Source organism: Musa acuminata, chromosome BXJ2-9 (genome assembly GCF_036884655.1).
Source record: "Musa acuminata AAA Group cultivar baxijiao chromosome BXJ2-9, Cavendish_Baxijiao_AAA, whole genome shotgun sequence".
NCBI lineage: Eukaryota > Viridiplantae > Streptophyta > Magnoliopsida > Zingiberales > Musaceae > Musa > Musa acuminata.
The window spans coordinates 16642961-16662500 of NC_088346.1; the positions used below are offsets into that span (position 1 = coordinate 16642961).

Below are 19540 nucleotides of genomic sequence, written 5' to 3' on the forward strand. Positions count from 1 at the left end.
TGCAAGATGATTTAAGTAGGATCATTTCTGATTAAATTAAGCTTATCTTTAATAATCTTCGCTGAGCCTTTCTAGAAGCTTCTAATCGTAAGCTACTTACGGAGGGAGTCTTGTGATTTCCCGTTTCGTGTGGATCAGTCAGTACTTGGGATTGAATTGAATGGATCATGATTTCAATTGAAAATAAAAAAAAAGGGTATTCACTTAGCAAGAACGCCTGCTATACTTCATAATCACTCACACTTTAAAGCTATATTTGAGGCTGATTAATGCTAAAATTTCCTCACATTTAGTTATGATCCTGCGTCTTAGCATACATACATAACTATACTTCTCTGTATTGACTAACTTGATTAAATGAAATGTAGTGTGATGAGGTTTGAGAGAACATTGGAGGGAGGTGATGCAACACATTATTGCTACTTTCACTATCGGTGTCTTCCCCACAATCACAAACGCATTTGTCCATCAAATGTTGCAAGAAATTTGTCATATTATGTTGCAGAAAATGAGAACCATGTGCTTTTGTTCTCTTTGGTACAACAACATGCACTTTCCATACAGCTAATGGTAGCACATAACAATGCCATAGTTGATCTAAGAAAAAGTGAAAAAGGTAAGACCAAAATAAAAGCAGTCCCACGTGAAGAATAATATTCTTGCACATATGGCTGCATAAACAAAGGGAGAAGTATATACTACTTGCCAAGCAAAGTGCACAAACACATGGCAGACACTATGTATGAGCCCATCCATCTATCCCCCTTGTAATGGAGGCTCCTCCTTGGTCTCTTTATCCTTGGTTGGTAAATGGAAGTCACTGGAGTTGGGTGGAAGCTTTGACAAGGCGTTTCTCTACCTAGAAACATGGCAACTTGTCTTCACAAGAGGGAGGATATGTTGAGCTGAAAGTGAGCGAGGAATAATGAGGCATGTAGTGATCACATGCTACGTCCCCTGTTCCTGCAATCACAAGACACACACCCTCCTCATCTACTCTTCCACTCCTATTTCTACACGCCTCACACCCAAAACTATACACCAAACGAGTCACAAAATACACAAACCTTGGATAACTTAAAAAGAGAATCGTAAGGTCAGTTTATAGCAGAGGGGGTCGAGCAATGGCGGTGGCGGGGGCAGGAGACGATGTGGCCATTGGTGAGGCCGGCGGCCTGCATGAAGGAGTGGACGACGGTCGGGCCGACGAACCGGAACCCGCGGCGAACCATGTCTTTGCTGATGGACTCCGATTTGGACGTCTTAGCAGGGATTTTTCTGCATGACCTGTAGCTGGTGGAGATGGGCTTGTGGTTGACGAACCCCCACAGATACTTGTCCAAGGACTCGAACTCTCTTCTCACCTACTCCGATACATTCACATGGGTTGCATGATTAGAGAAGACAAACAATTGATGACCCCAAAAAGAAACAAAAGAAGAGAAAGCTCTTCTTGTTCACTGATGTTAACATCATTTTCACCAGTATCTGCATGCATGTTTATTACCAAGTAAATCTTCTTTCTGGGTGAAGAATTCTAGCCGCTTGTTATCTGCTACTTTGTTATTAGATATCAGCATATTTTTAGCGTAAGTGTAGTTTGGTTAACAATGTTTTTAGCTGGTCAGATACAATATGATAGCAACTTTACCTCATCCATGGTTTTATTATACACAACAAAGGACATTTTTCTTGGATATTCTTCTTTTTATTGTTTGATTAGGCTGAGTGTTGTGGCTTTTTAGAGGCAAAAATGATGCAAACGAAGCCTATAAAACACACAAATCAATCAACAATGTGCTCCTGTAAACAAAACTTCCGTGAAGAACAAAGCTGGATGCATGTCGATCGTAGAAGAAAAGATACCTCTAAGATTCTGTTAGCATTTGCCACAACCCCTCTAACTCTTCCCAAATCCAGCCCGTGTTCCACACTGATTGAAGCCATCTGCCTCTCTGTAAACTTGGAGACCGTCCATGCGTCAAATTCAGCAAATGCTGCCCTGCAATCACAGATCAAGTCATTTAATACAAGATTTCATAAGCTGCCGAATACTCTCTTTGCTTCTTACCTGAACCCATTTCTTTTCTTCAGTATGGCAGTCCAATCCATCCCAGCTTGAGCACCTGTTAGCACTAGCAACTCAAACAGCATTCTGCAGAATTCCCATTTGCGTTTAGTTAGCCTCTGAGTAGAGAGATTAAACTAGAGAGTTGTGGACACGAGATAAGGAGGAGATCATGGAAGCTCACCTGTCATCGTGGACAGGAACTCCCCACTCCTCATCATGGTAAGCAACATATACATGATCTACAGACATGAAATAGTAATCAAGATTCGCCCTGCATCAGAAATATATATACATCACATGAAGTTGATACCTGAATTTCGTGTTATGAAGCAGCATTTCTTCTCCTCATGGCCGCTCGTGCCGTTGCCGGGATGGTCAACGGAAACCACCATCTCTTCAAGCTTAGCCGCCGTCCGTCCGTAGTGTGCGACGCGCAGCTTCCTCTGCGCTTGCACGAGCGCCGCATGCTCCCTCTGCGCAGCTGCAATGCTTCCAGGAACTCTGTCGAACTCAAACGCCGACGAGAAGTCGATCGAAACCGCCACTTGGCTTCCTCCGGCGGATTTCTTGGGGTTCTTCCTCACCATCGCAGCCGACTTGACGGGGACCTTGGGCACTACAGGCTTTTCAGTGATGGAACAGAGGCCGTTCGGCTCGTTGCCTCGCTTGGGTACGATCCTCGCCGGCTTCGACGTGGGAGACGGCGGTGGCGAGAGCTTAGGCAGGGCACTGAGGTTACTGTCACCAGAATCGACATCAAAGCAGGCAGCAGTTTTGGTGAACCATGTGGGCAAGGAGGCCGACTTCTGTAGGGGTTTCTTGAGCGGCCAGCCGGCTTCCGACAGCGTGACGCGGTTGGAAGCCGGCTGCAGGACCGGCCTTCCGTCAATCTCGGCCACCGCTGCGTGGTCTGACTTGATATTTGAGCTGCACATGCTGTTAAGATGTGTAAGAGATGGTTGAGATGTACAGAGAGAGTTGGAGATGGGATGGGAAGAAGCAGCGCAAAGGGAGTATATAAAGAGAAGGGGGGGGTGGAGTGGGAAAGTTGGAGACGGGTGAAGTGTAGGGTGTGTTACTTTTAATTATTTTTGATAAAAAGTTGTTAGGATCATTAATCACCCAATTAAGATCCTTATCATCTTTCGGAATATTCAATTAAAAATATTTTTGTAATACTTATTCTTCATTTAGGTTTATTTCACACATCTCCATCATCAATCCAAGAGCTAAGTCTATTTTCAATAATTATATTTAGGAAGCTCTTTTTAGCTGTTGAATACCCGCGGGTGTAGGTTCCTTAGCAAGAGATGCTTATCTCTCCCTCTCTGTGGACTAAGTGATCTTAAAGACTCATTCCTGTTGGCTTTGGTTCTCCTTGGTGCCAAAGTGCAGCAAGCTGTGAAGTGGTGGACAAGGAAACTCCATCATTCTTCTCCCTCCTCTTTCTAGCTGGCAGGAATCTGCCTCATTTTTGTGCCTCAAGCCCTTCCGACTTCCCAGCTTGGACATGCATGGCTGCATGTGCAGAGGTATGTCCACCTGCATGTAAAAGAAGCATGGATGGCAAGCATCATTTGCGATGGTGTGCATCTCATCTTTGGATGGTCACGGTGCTGATGGAGGTCAATGGCCGTGGTTGAGAGCCATCCATGTTTCATACAACTTGTGTGATTCGACTGGGGCATGTCATGGTCTTTTTTCAGAGCATTGCGTGCGGGAGATGACTTTGCAGATGGAAGTAATTGCTACTACCCACTTGAAGGAGATGCAAGATGGGGATTGTGGCTGTCATTGTTGCTTTGACCCACCGACTTCAATCAGCCTACCAAAGCCATCTCTCTCTCTCTCTCTCTCTTATGTTCTTATCTATACTTGATGTGTATAGGAACTGGTTGAGTGTTAGAGTTGCTAGCAATCCATTTCCCTGGTGCACATCCATCCATCCATCCATCTAAATACGAGATCGATCCAACCAAAGCTGAAGCCCAGGGTCCTCCCACAGAGGGTGAGCTAATAATCTACGAGAGGTGACCGATGTGGAAGCTTCTTGTTTGCATGTCCCTTTATCCCTCCAGTCTCCAATATGTTCATATCCTCTTCAATGGAAAAAAAAAACACCATATACAGTCTCAAGAGAAAAAAAACGAAAAAGAAAGTGATAGCCCGAGCGTTCTTCCTCATCTTCAACTTGGATTTACAAAAGTAAAAGAAATCGCACCATCCTCTCTGATATAGTCTGTGCAGTAAAAAGAGATGAATCCTGAAGAGAGAGATATGATGTACCATCCAACCAACAATGGTTTGGAGGTAGAAGAAAGCATGACACTTTACGAGCTTAAATCAAAACAGTGGTGATAAATGTCTAGTATAACACATTACGATAGTTTCAACTCCAAAAACACATCCATTCCGCAACCAACTTCCATTTAATAGTAAGGAGACATGCCATACGAACTCCAACATCCAAGTCGTTGTTGGCCTGTAGGACCATGCTCTCAAGTCAGACCCCCTCTTGGCGAATCATGCAAACAGCAGATCAAGTGTTAATTAATCTTGGTCAACTATGAAGATTGAAGAATGTTGCTCCACAATGCAGTTTTCATGTGACAAAGCGATTAAAAGCTCAATCCATCCAGTGATCTATCTGTCTTTACCTTGAAACCCTATTTGCTGAAACAAAAATTCACCATGATCTCTTCTCCCTAAGCTTAAAAACAAAAGGCACCTGCGGTTCCTTTTTCACATTTTATAGGCGGAGATATGAGATTTACTTATTAAAAAAATCTTTGAAAATATGTTTCAAGCCTAATGAGAGTTATATTTTGACGGGATGTAAACAAGCAAATGAGATAGTGAGATAGTGCAATCAAAGAAGGATTGATATATGCAAGAGGATGAGTATCCATCCAACCTAGAAATTGAGGGTGATGATACAAAATATAATAAAGATGTTAAAAGACGGAAGGAACCACCTTAAAAATTGCACCAACGGTATGTATCGAGGACGTGCTATCCCACTTTCGAAACATAAAAGTCGATGTATGCCCTTAGGGAATAAAAGAAGAATTTGGAGATCTCATCGACCTCTCTTTGTTGTCTTTCTATTTTAAGCAGCTCGTAATAGGTTTGATATTTATTTTCGAGTTAATTATTTTGATTGTTCGTAAAAGGTGATAGATGGGTGTGTGAGCGGAGGAGACACGCGACATTATAGACAGAGAGGAGAGGCGACATCCACAAATCGCGACCAAAAATTGATCCATAGCGCTTAAATTTAGATTTTTTTAATTTTAAACAATCAAAACCTTAAAACACAAAAAAAAAGTTTGTAGTAAAATTATAAACCTTACTGAATCAGTTTCGGCTTTTGTTGAATCGAAAAGAAAATGAAAATGAAGAAAAATACTAAGAGTTTTTTTCGCTTTAGTTTTACGTTTCCTTTTCCCTTTATTCCCACAAAATAAAATAAAAGAAAAGAAAAGAAAAGAAAAGAAAATAAAATAAAATAAAATAAAAAATCTTAATTTTCTAAATAATAAAAATAATCCTCAATTTTTTTTTTTCTTTTTTCCTTAAAAAGAAAATTACATCCTCCCCTCTCCCGACTTTTCAAATTCATCGTATTGAATCAAACCATTTAATCTAATCGAGACGGTTGAACCAACTCAAGAAACACAATACTACTACTACTATGCGGACTAAAGCCCGATTTCTTGTTCGCATAAACATAATATGCGGAAACTAAAAGAAAGCAGACTCGCCGCTGCCGTTAAAAAGTTTGTTTCTCTCCCAAATGGGGTTTTGGTCTCCTTCTCTGCTGCGTTTCTTCTGCTAATTCTTAGGCCCAGAGGAAAGGTGGGCGCAAGTCGCCGATTCCATGGCGCTGGTGATGTCTTGGTTAATTTGTGTTGCTTCTGTTGGACCATACTTTTTCTTGGTGCTTGAGGATTAGGGTTCCAAGGGATGCCGACGTTGGCATCTGCTACGTGACTCTTCTTTTGGCGTGGGTAACTCTTCAAAATGCTTCTAGTTATCCATGCGTATGCAACAATGTCCATTTTGCCTTGATGCATTAGAAGAAACTTGTTAAGAGTCGTATAACATGTTAGCTTATCAAAATTCGAAAGACTTATGTGATACAACCGTTGTTGTAAAGCTAAATATTACGATTTGATGGTATCTGGGGATTTCATCACATCTGCTTAGTCCATCTCAGATTTCCAAGGCCGTTTAATATGTTGTAGCAGGAGTAGATTAATATGTTGCCGAGGCATCTCGAGGCCGTTCGGTTGTTATAGTAGAATTGTATTAGTAGGTTTGTCAAGGCATCAAGTTCTTCATGCATATCATATTTAAGAAAATTCAGCAGTGTATAAAAGGGGCAAAGTTGGGCACATAATCCCATGCATCAGGAAGGAATTCGAGGTTCCGTTTGTCTCCCTGCTCGAGCATTCATAGGTTATGTGGCCTGCTCGCCCAGGCTACGATTTACTACTGCTTGCATTTGTAATCCTACTTTCCTGAATTGGATTAATTTTATTCTACTTAATGGTGATTTGTCTAAAAATGATGTAAGCAGTAGTAAGCGTGAATAAGCGCACAAACACACGGCACACAGCACACACACTATTAAGCTTGTTCCCCAAAATGATGTACCTCGTATTGTATATCCTTGAAAATGATATAGTTTCAGAAATTCATGGTTAGTTAACTATTATGTGGGCATCTAAAACAACTGAAGTTTGTAACAAATGTTTGCATAATGATTTTCAGCTCATGACTGGTGATCTGAAGTCAGAGTAATATGGTTTTTTTCTGATGGTCCATAATTATGTCCGATCATACGGTCAACATTTGAGGATTAAGTAATTCAGCACTGCACTACTCTTCTGGAGATCCCTACCTCATACTCTTTGTTCTCTTCTTTGTTGAAAATTTTCTGTTGCCATCAGACTCTGTGAGTAACCTTGTTACATCATGATTGGTAGCGGTTTCTATAAGTGCTTGACTACAAACATTTCACTCACAGGTGTTACATGTTAACAACAACAACAAGAGCGGTTTCTAGGCACTGATTGCAGCGGAATTTTGAAATGGGGGTTGCAAATAAAACTTCTTGGTTTCTTAAGATGAATCCCATCGGGAAGGTAAGTGATGGCAAGATCTTAAAATTCGAGATCATGTAATTATACTATTTTATTTTCCAAATGTTCTGGCAGGCTCCTGTATTAGAGACACCTGATTGTCCCATTTTCTAAACTACTGCAATTGCTCGTTATGGTATTAGGAGGTTATATGCTTTAAGATTTCACTCAAACCTTATGCCTTTCTGTTCATTCTTCTTTAGTGACTCGCTCGAAGGCTGACAACCCTCTTTATGGTACTTCACTCGTTGAATACGTAAGTTTGTTAGTTTTAATAACATCTTTGGCTTCGTTTCAATGTGATTATGTAATAATATATCTGGCCATGTGATTATCAGGCTCATATTGAGCAATGGATTGACTTCATGCCAACAGAGATTGCCCCAAGAGTTGGATTTGGACCTTATCTTGCTGGGTCAGTTTACGAATATTGTCTTGCATTGTACCAACTATAACTTTACTCTCTCAGACTGAACAATGGTCCTTTTGTAGGTTGAGGAAGCTGCCATATCTTCTTTGAAGAGGGCCCTTGGTGCTTTGAACACTCATCTTACGTCAAATATATCTCGTCGGCCATGCTGTTACTTTGGTCGATATTTTTATGATTTGTAACTTATATCTTGGATTCAATTGAATCTTCATTAAAAGTTTTACCTCTGAGTTTCCGAAAGATACTTTTGGACCGTGGTTGATCAACCAAATTTCTGCAAGGTGTTAGGTGAGGTAAAGACCTGTTCCATCACAAAAAAAAGGCTTCTCAACCGAAAGAGTCCCCAAAGCCAAAAAATCCTCTAGTCCTGCTTCCTCCCGGTAAGATGATATTAGATGAGTGGAAGAGGCTTTATTCTAATACGAAAATGAACTTCCGTGAGGTTGCTATCAAAGGTACCTTTCCTGCTTTTGTCTGGTTGTTAAACTCTATGCAATGATGATCCTTTGTTTGCCGTAGAAACAAGATAGTATTTGTTATGATAGTGAAACCGATGTCATCTTCTTGGGGAAATCTGAGACATGATGGCATCTTTCATCATTCAGTTTCTGCTGATAATGTGTGGCGCCTGTTAGTTAAAAGAACTGTATGCGCTTTTTTTTTTGTCTGGTCTCTGCTAAAATTTCAGAAAACTCCTGTTTCTTGTTGCTGCTTATATGTAGATCTTTGAATGAAGAGGACCTTTTTTTTTCTTTTGTAGCTAAAGAAGTCGGAATTTGACATGCAGGTAAGGCTTTATACATTGACCCTTCTAGCCTTCCTAGACCCTGCAGGCACGGTGGCAGGAGCCTCATGTACAAACTGGGTTTGCCCCTTTTTTTTTTTTTAAGGAGTCAGAATTTGACAGGAAGTTAAATTAATGCTACAACAGCCAGTTATCTTTGTGATGATCAAAGGCCCCATTACAGAGTTGGCCCTTTTGTAGGAACATCACATGATATTCTCACTTCAAGACTGAACCATGCTTTTTTTCGTTTATTAATCTAGATTTTTTAAATGTTGTCTCGCATAGTGTAACGGTTTTGTTATGTATGACTTCAGTTTCAGGTTTCTGGGATATGTATGACCGACCCCGAGGGGTACACACTGTGGTTCTGTGACTAAAAATACATTATTGACCCTGAACAAAGTGAGTGGTTTCCTCCAGCTCATGGACTTTTTGGGTCGGAAATGTGCATTTGGAAAGATGCTTGTCAATGCTTGGGAGCCACCGTAGAAGGTAAAGGGGCTGTGGCTCTTCCGGGGCGAGGAGATCCCACAATTTGTGTTGGATGATTGCTATGACATGGAGCTAAGGTTAGAGATTGCCGATGAAGCACACGAGGAGCGAGTGACCGGAGGACCAGTAGTCATTTGAAGGCGAGGCCCCGTCGGATGCCGAGTAAATGTCCTCCATCCAGTCTGGCCCAGCCTAATATTATTAGTTGTTACTATGACTTGTATGGCATTGCTGAGCACTGTCTTGAATATTTTTGAAATGTGATATTTATATGTGATTGTCTGATGATAACTACTTTTTTTTTTTTCTTTAATTTATATATTTCTATCTGAAATTGGAGACTGCTGCTACCTTTATTCAAAGATCTTTTCGTCACCACCTTGGATTATGCAGCAGATGCAGACCATCGATTCTTCTTAAACTGTGATTTTAATTAAGACATGTATAAATACACTTACAAGCCTGTTTTATGGAATAAGCAGCAAGATAACAGTGTTCTAACCAACGCCAACAACACCGAAAGAAGACTTTATATTTATTACTCACGGATGAAAGCAAACCAAACCGGTTAGCTTACGGAATATCGATCATATTTCTTGTTCATTATACATCATAAGAAATGACTTGTTCAGTATTACAAGCAACTGGAAAACATAATTTCTCTATACTGAAACGTAAATAACAAAAAACCTAAACAAAGAAAAATTGCCACTACACACCTAAACAAAAAAACAAACAGAACTGATGGGAGAAATGAATCGCTTACATGAAAAAACCAAACACTTTTCAACTGTTGAAAATATAAGACTAGTCAACACCAACCCTTCAAGTGTTAATTGTCATACATATAAAATGCGTTATAACAAATTTTGTCCACATAAATGTAAAGTATATCCCTATGGTGATTATAATCATATACAATCTAATATCTATCCTAAAAGGGCATTATGGTTCTAAAGCTTAACAAAAACCGCACTGAACCAAATTAATCTCACATCTGTATGGTTTTGGATATATAACTAATAGATTGGTTCAGGTAAAAACACTTACCATTAATGGTGTGAGAACTACAACGGAAAGAAAGGACATTTAATATATTAAAAACTTATTTAATTTCATTAATAGTTGTTGTTTGATACATACAAATGACTTACAAACAGCATATTTAATCATACAACCAACTCCATAATTTCGTCAGTCATTCTGTTGACAATAACCCAACCGGTGATAAAAATTAGGCTCACTATGTACTCGGAAATTAACTGTTCCGGACAATCATATAACTTTTTAAGTAATTTATTCTGAAGGAATCCAACATAAACAGATATCTAAAGTTTCCAACTAATCACACCAGTTAACAAAAAAGAGGGTCGAGAAACAGTTAAAAAGTGTCACACAGTTATCAACAATCATAATGTCAGTAAATTAATCACTGAAGAGAACCATATTTAGTTAATAATAGCCATGTTGCAGGTAAAAATATCATACTAAAATTAGTATTGAGCAATGCTTTTGCCGAATAATCACGTACTGTCATAACCAAAAGCTAGAATAGTGAACACCCAAAAGATTTGTAGTGAGTCTGTCCACCACATCATTTCTGATCAACGACACTCGATAGAAAACTAGGGAGGTAGCTATTAAGCTGCCCCCAGAGGATCATATATAGAAAACGCATAGCAGCACTGATGACTGCCACTCTTTTTTTATCGGCGTCCATGAGCTCGTTGCATGTCATATGCTCCCCAAGAACCATGGCCAGACCCAGATCCATACTGAGGACCAGCATCCGTCACTCCAGGAACCTATAGTTTAGAGACGGTTCAAAATCATAATTCTATAATATTAAAAAAACAAGCTACTTTGGAAAAATGCTAATACAAAATGCAACGCAAAATCATACAGGATTCACGCCATAGCCAGATGGATACGGATTTGCACCATAATTGGGATCTGGATTGCCATAATTTCCACTATAAACTGCACCTGTTGATCAAAGAAATATAGCTAGTTAAAATTATGCAAGTTTTGCCGCAAAGAGTAATGTATAAGCAGGCAACAAAATATAATACAAGTGCAAATTGTAAATCCTAATGTATTGAAAAAAAGGTTGAAGATGAGAAGTCCTTGTTGGGAGGACTTGAAGAACAGAAGTCCTCTTTGAGAGAGCCTTAAATTGCCAGCCTAACATGTGTGCATATAAACTTGATTATTTCTAGAAGTCCTTAGGAGGTCCATTCTAGAAGTGCTTGGATTATATTTTTAAGCTTTGGCTATCAATTAAATTAATTGGCCTAGTGTAACTGATATATATTTTTTTTATTAAACTTTAATGCAAATATCAGTGCAACAGATTAATACCAAAACCACCACAAACATCGAAAGTGGAAGCCAGAAGACCCAATGAAATATTTACCATAGTTAACTGACAGAAATGATTTTAGGTACTTAATTAATGCAAATATGTACAGGGCAATGGAATTAAATTATTATGGAATACGTTGATACAAAAACATAAACAATTTAGGTAACTAAATACTCAGGCACCTACCTTGATTCCCAGCAGCTGCAGCTGCTCGTGCCCGTTTTTCAGCATTAGCGACCTCAGCTCTTAACTTCTCAACCTCACGTGCCATTGAAATCAAATTCTTCTCCATAACTTGCCCTTGCTCATAATTCTCTGCATAACCCTTCTTCTCATACTCGATAGCAGCCCTATAAGTCATTGTTGTTCAAAAGATCAAAAATACCATTCAAGGATAGCAAAGAGGGAGAAGTAGAATTAATAATGGCAGGTCCATGGGCATATATGGGCCTCATTGTCAACTAATTGGCAAGGCTTCACAAGATGGGCCTGTTGAACACGGAGGTCACTTTCAGGCTCATTGTCAGCTCCGATGAGAGGTAACAGATATACAGGGTAAGTTTCATTCATGGTTAACACCTGATGGTATTCCTCACCTTTTAAGTCCTTCTCAAGATTTTCAAATAATTTTGACAGTATTCTGGAAACAGTCAAAAGTCTATCATATCTCTTTTATGTAATTGTGAACATCCAATATTCAAATATGTACACTAGACAAAAATTGCTGACGAACAAAATATTTCAGTAAAGCAGTAAAACTCTTCTCAGAATCAATTTGGAGCTAACTTTGACAAGTTACCAATTGTTTACACAATCAGAAAAACCTATCAGAAGTCTAATCTGAAAACCTTGATAACCAATAAACTCCAATATTGCATATGATTCAAATCTGAACAGCATATATTAACCCACTTCAATCTGTTCTCAAAGTTGATGACTTTCAAGTTGGGTTTAGGCTTAAAACCAAGTTGTCATTAGTTTCATAAATATATGCTTATGCAAATGAAGCACTAAGGTTATAAATGTCTGTTGCACCATGGCAGGATGTCTGAGGCAAGCTTAAGTTGTGCCTTTATAACATTGTTAGAGAAAACATTTGTAACCCGCATCATCACTACAAGTTATATTTCTTAAGAGGGATGAGAAAAGGAATGAACAAACAAAGGCCTCGATCTGCCATAGGAGAACTCCTGAGTACCCTTTATTTTTTGAAAAGTACTTTAGTGGCCTGCAGCCATTGGATTTAAAATCCCAGGTTGCTAATATGATGTTTGTTATGGTATGTACTAGTATCAGATATTGTCAACATTATTCATAGTAGATTACATATTAATTATATATGAGTTAATTCCATTGCTAAGAGTTGGCTAAAGAGCTGAATCATTTTTCACTGAGCCATGAAAGAGCCAAAAGGCGTTACTTGTGGCATTGTCCAATTGCAGCAAAAATCCATATTGGTTTTATCCCTTAAGAGGAACCGACTTCCAATCACTTTAGCCCAAGTATACCCGTTTGCTACTTCCCAACACATGTCAAGTACCTCAGAACATCTTAAACCCTTGCACCATTTACTCTAATTTGAGTAAGTACATCACATATATGCAGAAATATAGTTACCTAATACCTAGAATGTGGTGCACTTTAGACCAGTGTATAGATACGAGTAAACATTATGCCACTTAGCTTGTTTAGTGATTTGTCATGGCCCATGATATTCACTTATTTAAGTCATTTATTACATTTGATGAGATCTAAAGTCTAAATAGCTAACCATGCATCAAAATGGATCAATAAAATGGTCATAGAAATTTTAAAACCATATATTTATTTTATCATAAATGGTTCAATGTTTCCTTTAGCTTTCTTGAAGATATCTAGAGTAACAATGCTTATGGAACTATTACCAAAGACATTAATGAGACAGTATTCCAATTTTTGGCATTTTGAATGGATTACCACAATGACCTAGGATGCAAAAGTAGCATGAATCAGGAACAAGAACCATATTGTGACAAATGGTAGCATGATCCAGGAAACTACACATAAAAGACTTTTATATAGTTTCAAGACATAATAAGAATTGGTTTATATATATATATATATATATATATATATATATATATATATATATATATTGTGAATGTTTTCACTTGTATGAATGGTTGTCTACTTCTCATAAATGTTATATCTGATGATAAAAGATTATCGAAAACACAAAAGGATAAAATTTTAACAATATAAAAGTACATATTTTGTGTGTGCGTGGATATGTCATGTGCTACTTATAAGATTTTCCATGTTTACAATTCAGACTTTTCAGTATCATAGTTTTTGTAATTTTTACTCTATTTCAATTATATTGGATAAAGCAACTAATTTTTTACGTGGAACAAACAAGTGTGGTTAGCAGTAGAGATGATGAGCATGTTTCATGAGTACTACCTCGCCCGTTGAGTTTCCTGCTTGATGGCTTCAATTTCAGCTTTAATCGCTGGTGCCTGTTGCAAATCTGCCGAGGCACGAGTCAAGTCCTGGGTAACGGCCTGAACCTGACCTGTCAGCTCCTGCCTCACCGCATTGAGCTTCTGTATGTCCCCACGGATCTGTATCAGCTCCCCCCTCATAGCCTCCGCAGCTCGCAGCTCCGATTCCAGCTTCATCGACTTCTCATAAGTCTACTCAATTTTAAGGGGCATTTTGATTAAAAATAGAGCTTGATTTATTTTCATCTAAAAACAAGAACCTAGGGATTGCATAGTCCGTGCCTCACGAAGCTGCAGATCCTTGTCTGCTTGCATGGAGGCGACAGCATGGGACATGCGGCGGATCTCGTGCTGGGCGGCGTCGAGCTCCTGCTTGAGGGCGACGTGGGTGGCGGCGAGGCGCTGGTTGTCGGCGAGGAGGCCCTGGATCTCCTGGTGTTGGGCGGCGAGGCGTTCCTCGATGACGGCAGGGTGAGGGGCATGGCCACCGCGGAGGCCGAAGGGGGGGCCGTCTCGCATCTCCTTGAGGAGGGCGGCGTGGTGGATCGGGCCGCGCCCGCGGCCGCCGAAAGGGGGTGGCGGCACATCGTGGAGCGACGGCGGTGGGCCCTTCATGCCGTGCTGCGGCATACGGCTCCTCCCCGACATCGTCGACGAAACCCTAGCTTCCGATACGGAGATTCGAGGGTTTTTAGAGCCCAAAGAGAAACGCGGAGGCGAAGTGATCGGAAACCAGTGGTTACCTCTTTCTCCCGAGGGACTTGAAACAAGCCTTCGCTGTGGGATCTTAACGCTGTCTGATGTTAAAGCATTGTATTCATCACACAGGGCGTATAGCATTAGATGATCCTAAAGAGGCTCCTGGGAACGCTCTGTCGGATGCGGATTAATAATCCGTGTCAAGATGTACTGTATGTATATAATTGAATCAAACTTGTGTTTTAAAAATAGCAGGTATAATAATATCGTTACATAATGCCTCTTTACACGTAGAATAATAGGTATAAAATATGCATGCATATTGAAAAACTCTTGTCTGCTAAAATTTTACAATTGTCATATATAGTTTAAAATAAAATATATATGATAATTTTACAATTGTCATATATATTTTAAACTAGACTTTCGATCCCTTAGAGGGCAATTATTGAAGTACATTACAGAGTTGGCAATCCATCAAGGATAGACAAGGAGACCACTAGGCCATTAACATCATTATCACTTACATCCACCAACAACCAGAGGAATACTACTTGTGCTCCAGGATTTCCTACAACTTCACATTATGTCTTCTCAGACGACATCCTCAAATCTGTTGAGCAACTCACAATGCAGATAAGGGATGGCCTGCTGGAGTTTTGTTTTGGTAGTTGTAGACACCAGTTCCGCGCTTTCTTCCAAGGCGACCAGCATCAACATACTGAACAAGGAGCGGGCAGGGGCTGTATTTACTGTCTCCGAGTCCTTCATAAAGCACCTTCAGTATCGAAAGGCAGACATCCAAACCGATGAAATCTGCAAGTTGTAGAGGACCCATCGGATGGTTAGTACCCAGTTTCATCCCAGTATCAATGTCTTCTTTTGTCGCAACACCAGTGTATAGAGCGTAAAATGCCTCGTTAATCATGGGCATCAGGATCCGGTTCACTATGAAGCCAGGGAAATCTTGGGAGCATATGACAGTCTTCCCAAGCCTGTCACAAAATGAGACGTCAATTCAAGGCGAAGCTGAATAGGCATGCAAACAATAAATAGTGCTTAAATGATAGCAAACACTAAACAGAACCTCAAAAAATCTTTTGTATCAACTTAACAGTTACTAAAACAGGAATATTGGTGTTTCTAAAAATATTCATCGTTCCTCAAAACAATATTCTCGTGAATTGTGGGGTTTCCTCTCATTTCATAGACAAATATTAGCCAATATAGATCCAAAGAACCAATAAGCTTGAGTTGAGTAAGCTACATAATTATAATTGAGATCAAGGAAATACATTGACTCATGCACTTGGGTTAGGAACCATCTGAACCTTACCTTTCTGCCAAGGTTTTTATTGTCATGAAGACCTCATCTGAAGTGTCAGCTCCTCTGACAATCTCAACCAGTTTCATAATTGGAGGGGGATTCATGAAGTGCATACCTACCACCTGCAATATGAACAGAAATTGATTTTATAAAAAAAATTTATTCTTAAGGCACTTGCTTAAGTATTCCATAAAATGATTGATGAATAGAAAATTAATTTGAAGATGAGCACAAATTTGTAATGTTAAAACTTATCTCCAACATTCAAATGAGATAGGGTGGCTGTATAAAAAGATATACAGAAGCAGCAGTGAGAATTAAGGTATTTTTACATTTTCCATTTTTATATCATTTTTCTGCTATCTATCTGGCACTAGGAAAAGAACCAAAATTCTTCCATGAGAGAGCATCAAACAGCTGGAACATCTACAAAAAATGAAGCAGCCTTACAAGAAAATAGTGTTGAGCAAAAATATCAGAACTATTTTTATTTTATATAGATTCATATTTTCTCTAAACTAGCATTTTACAGAAGCAGCAGTGAGAATTAAGGTATTTTTACATTTTCCATTTTTTTATATCATTTTTCTGCTATCTATCTAGCTCTAGGAAAAGAACCAAAATTCTTCCATGCGAGAGCATCAAACAGTTGGAACATCTACAAAAAATGAAGCAGCCTTAAAAGAAAATAGTGTTGAGCAAAAAGACCAGAACTATTTTTATTTTATATAGATTCATATTTTCTCTAAACTAGCATATTTACAGAAGCAGCAGTGAGAATTATGGTATTTTTACATTTTCCATGTTTTATATCATTTTTCTGCTATCTATCTAGTTCTAGGAAAAGAACCAAAATTCTTCCATGAGAGAGCATCAAACAGTTGGAACATCTACAAAAAATGAAGCAGCCTTAAAAGAAAATAGTGTTGAGCAATACGATCAGAACTATTTTTATTTTATATAGATTCATATTTTCTCTAAACTAGAACATAGTCTGGCTTTTCACACCAGCTGATTTTGGCAGCCTTCTCATTCCCTTCTTTTGTCTGTTCTATTTCATCTCTCTATATTTCTTCACTTTTTTTTCCATTTAGTACCTCCCATATAAGGCTCTATGTGAAGCCTAACCCTCTTTCTCGCAGCCAACCAAGTTCCTTTTTTCCACTATGGATATCTCCAAGATACTGATCTTCAAGGAATATATTTCCCAAGTAATGTTTCTTATTCACTTTGAATTGCATGATAACATCAAGAAGTACTTAATCAAGATTAAAGACATTAAAGGGCCATCGACATAATTAATTATCCACTTGAGTAATTTAATGATTAAAGGGTACAAATATAATAAATCCTGTCACTGAAAACCAACAACCATACTGTTTCTAGTTAATAAATAGCATGGTCTCCTGCATTATTTGTTTTCTTGGAAGAATTTATCCTTGAGATGTACTATCAAGTATAGCATTACCCAGAGATATCATCTGCTAATCTTGGAACAGTTAATTTCTTTGATGGAAAAGTAAAGCCCAATTCAGCATCAGCTTCTAGAACAAACATATATATATATATATATATATATACACACACACGTAAAAATATATATACATATATATATATATATATATATATGTATATATACACATATACATATGTATGTATATATATATACATACATATATATATATATATATTCTTTTTTTCTTCACTGCAAAGATTCCTAAAAACTACTTTATTGGTCCACATATTATAGGCATCCAACAACTCACTAAATGATCGTGTCCAACATTAAAGCTAAGGGATAGATGGCACCAAGGATGAACCTTGTCGAGTAACTGATTCGAAGGAATCAATATGAAGTGTCCTAACTTAACCAACTTCCTAAGTTGAACCAACATAGTGGTGAATTACAACAAAGTGCATGGATCAAGGTCGGCATCTCAATGGTAGAAGTAGGTTGCACCGGAAGATGATCGAGTTACACCATTCACAAAAGCTTAGACCAAAGGTCGAAGGAATAAGTGAGGGGAATGTTATGAAGCAATGAAATCAATGTGTGTAATGCATATCGGTGATCCTTTTCAATATTGTTTTCTATTACGTTTTGGTGTTTTAGTTTGTTTTATCATAAGAAACTTGTTCGGGGCATGAAGTAGTACTATTAGCCTCGTGGTAGTGTTTTTCTTTTTTGTTTCCATCTTGTAAAATTAGGAAACATTCTTTGTTATGCGACATTGGTCAAAGGGAAAAAGAGTCAAAACATTTCTGTTTTCATGTATCATTGGTTGACTTTTGACTGATGACCTTGCGACAAGAAACATCAGTTGTCTTAGCATCCTAGAATCCCCTCTGGGTGACAACAGGTCAAATTAAACTTTGGTTATATGTCTGAGGAGTGATGCAGCGTCTTTAGCATACTCGTCTTCTGTTCGATGAAATTGTCAGGTGAACATTAGGCATGTACCAACCTTTAAAAGCCCTTTGTGTGTGATTAATCATCCGCACACGCATTCAGCCACTTATGAGTCTTTTGTACTTAATAAAAACTAGTTGCTTTGTGTTGCTTATGTTCCAAATTTTCTTCCATTTTTTGTGATGGGCAGTAAATTACTCACACATTCGCCTTTCTAATATTTCCTTATCTTCTATGTTCACATCCTTAATGGACTACACAAGGACCCTTGCACATAGGTGTTGTTTGGGTGTCAACACCTTGGGCAGAACCACGTAAGGATGTAGCACCATGTCCAATATTAGGATAATCAACTTTGAGTGTCACCTCTAATATCATTTGTCAAGACTTGGTCTGATATAATAATCAACTCGTCAACTTGTTGAGTTTGTAACACTAATCTAAAATGCTTTAGCACAAGTTAATTGTGATAGACCTATCTAGCCCTTATAAATCCATTTAAATCATCTCTCACTTCCAATGTGAGACTAAGTCGGAGTATTATGTTGCTATTAACAACATATCAAAATCAAAGGGTTCAATTATTGATTCATGGTTCTATTCTTACAAGGCATTAAGTTGAATCTTATGTTATATAGTGATTTAAAAAGCACTAGGCACCAAAAGACGCCAAGGTCCCAAAATGCCTAAGGCACTAGGTGTTCGCCCGAGCGAAGTGAGACGCTCTAAAATATTAAAAAATATATGATATAATTGATAAATATGATTATATAAATAAAAATATAATATTAAATTAAAATGAATCTATTGAATTGCTTTATACACTAGCTATTTATCCTGAAACCCTAATAATAATTTTAAATAAACAATGATTAGCAGTGTTACAATCTAAATAGTATATTATCAATCTAGTAAATAAAGATTGTTTTGTACAGTAGTTAACAATCTACTGTTAATAGTATATCATTTACCGTTAACAGTAGTTAGAGGAGAAGAAAAGAACTATTAACAATAGCAAAGAGGGAGAAAAGTGTCACCGACAATAGAAAGTGGAGAAAGAGAAGGCTACGATGATGAAGGAAGCAGCAGACGACAGTAGTGGTGGTGGAGGAAGCTGTGGATGACAATCGCGACAGCAGAGGAAGCTGCAAACGGTAGTTGCGGAAGATGCGGACAGCAGCAGCGGTAGCAATGGAAGCTGCAAACAACGACGTTGTGGGCGAAGGAAGCTTCAAAGGTGTTCGTCGGTGGCGGAGGAACCTACGGTCCTCTCCCTCGATGGTGGAAGGAACTGCACACGGAGCGACGGTGGAAGGAAGCTACAGGCTC

General features: G+C 38.7%; 3 protein-coding genes and 1 long non-coding RNA gene across 17 annotated transcripts in view; 1 reads left to right on the forward strand and 3 right to left on the reverse strand.

Moving 5' to 3' along the window:
- Positions 1–473: 473 nt before the first annotated feature.
- LOC103998466 (uncharacterized) lies at positions 474–3067 on the reverse strand. 2 transcript variants are annotated; one of them, XM_009419949.3, is made up of 6 exons: positions 2382–3067; positions 2253–2310; positions 2072–2155; positions 1867–2002; positions 1068–1364; positions 474–963 (listed from the first exon to the last, which is right to left on the reverse strand). In XM_009419949.3, the coding sequence occupies exons 1-5, from the start codon at positions 3004–3006 to the stop codon at positions 1098–1100; spliced, it is 1170 nt and encodes a 389-aa protein (XP_009418224.2). In that variant the 5' UTR covers positions 3007–3067; the 3' UTR covers positions 474–963; positions 1068–1097. The 2 variants fall into 2 exon arrangements, with proteins under 2 accessions (XP_009418224.2, XP_009418223.2); XM_009419948.3 differs by having other exon boundaries at positions 474–1364.
- Positions 3068–5855: 2788 nt separating this feature from the next.
- On the forward strand, positions 5856–9212 carry LOC103998467 (uncharacterized). Of its 12 annotated transcripts, XR_010491326.1 has the most exons (7): positions 5858–6081; positions 7104–7221; positions 7422–7474; positions 7557–7633; positions 7711–8103; positions 8436–8502; positions 8750–9212. It is a non-coding gene; the product is annotated as an uncharacterized LOC103998467 (long non-coding RNA). The 12 variants fall into 12 exon arrangements; XR_001979755.2 differs by adding an exon at positions 6848–7031 and having other exon boundaries at positions 5856–6081; positions 7711–9212; XR_010491324.1 differs by adding an exon at positions 6848–6939 and having other exon boundaries at positions 5856–6081; positions 7711–9212.
- A 1162-nt stretch (positions 9213–10374) lies between these two features.
- Positions 10375–14657, reverse strand: LOC103998468 (protein FLX-like 1). 2 transcript variants are annotated; one of them, XM_065126058.1, is made up of 6 exons: positions 14519–14657; positions 14058–14440; positions 13735–13967; positions 11479–11642; positions 10831–10913; positions 10375–10732 (listed from the first exon to the last, which is right to left on the reverse strand). In XM_065126058.1, the coding sequence occupies exons 1-6, from the start codon at positions 14613–14615 to the stop codon at positions 10634–10636; spliced, it is 1059 nt and encodes a 352-aa protein (XP_064982130.1). In that variant the 5' UTR covers positions 14616–14657; the 3' UTR covers positions 10375–10633. The 2 variants fall into 2 exon arrangements, with proteins under 2 accessions (XP_064982130.1, XP_009418226.2); XM_009419951.3 differs by having other exon boundaries at positions 14058–14436; positions 14519–14654.
- Positions 14658–14836: 179 nt separating this feature from the next.
- LOC135623275 (uncharacterized) overlaps positions 14837–19540 on the reverse strand; it is a 10094-nt gene continuing 5390 nt past the window's right edge. Inside the window, exons 3-4 of the mRNA XM_065126059.1 lie at positions 15811–15923; positions 14837–15469 (exon numbers count right to left, since the gene is read on the reverse strand). Coding sequence (XP_064982131.1) covers positions 15100–15469; positions 15811–15923 — 483 coding nt within the window. The 3' untranslated portion in view covers positions 14837–15099. The remainder of the gene's footprint in view (positions 15470–15810; positions 15924–19540) is intronic.

Excerpts from the sequence above, each read along its gene's own strand:
- LOC103998466 (XM_009419949.3), bottom strand. The coding sequence starts at position 3,006 with ATGTGCAGCTCAAATATCAAGTCAGACCACGCAGCGGTGGCCGAGATT. Across the intron at positions 2,156-2,252 it reads GTTCCTGTCCACGATGACAG|AATGCTGTTTGAGTTGCTAG; the intron begins GTGAGCTTCCAT and ends GGAATTCTGCAG. Across the intron at positions 1,365-1,866 it reads ATGCTAACAGAATCTTAGAG|GTGAGAAGAGAGTTCGAGTC; the intron begins GTATCTTTTCTT and ends GTATCGGAGTAG.
- LOC103998468 (XM_065126058.1), bottom strand. The coding sequence starts at position 14,615 with ATGCTATACGCCCTGTGTGATGAATACAATGCTTTAACATCAGACAGC. Across the intron at positions 14,441-14,518 it reads AAGTCCCTCGGGAGAAAGAG|CTAGGGTTTCGTCGACGATG; the intron begins GTAACCACTGGT and ends CCGTATCGGAAG. Across the intron at positions 10,733-10,830 it reads CTGGCTATGGCGTGAATCCT|GTTCCTGGAGTGACGGATGC; the intron begins GTATGATTTTGC and ends TCTAAACTATAG.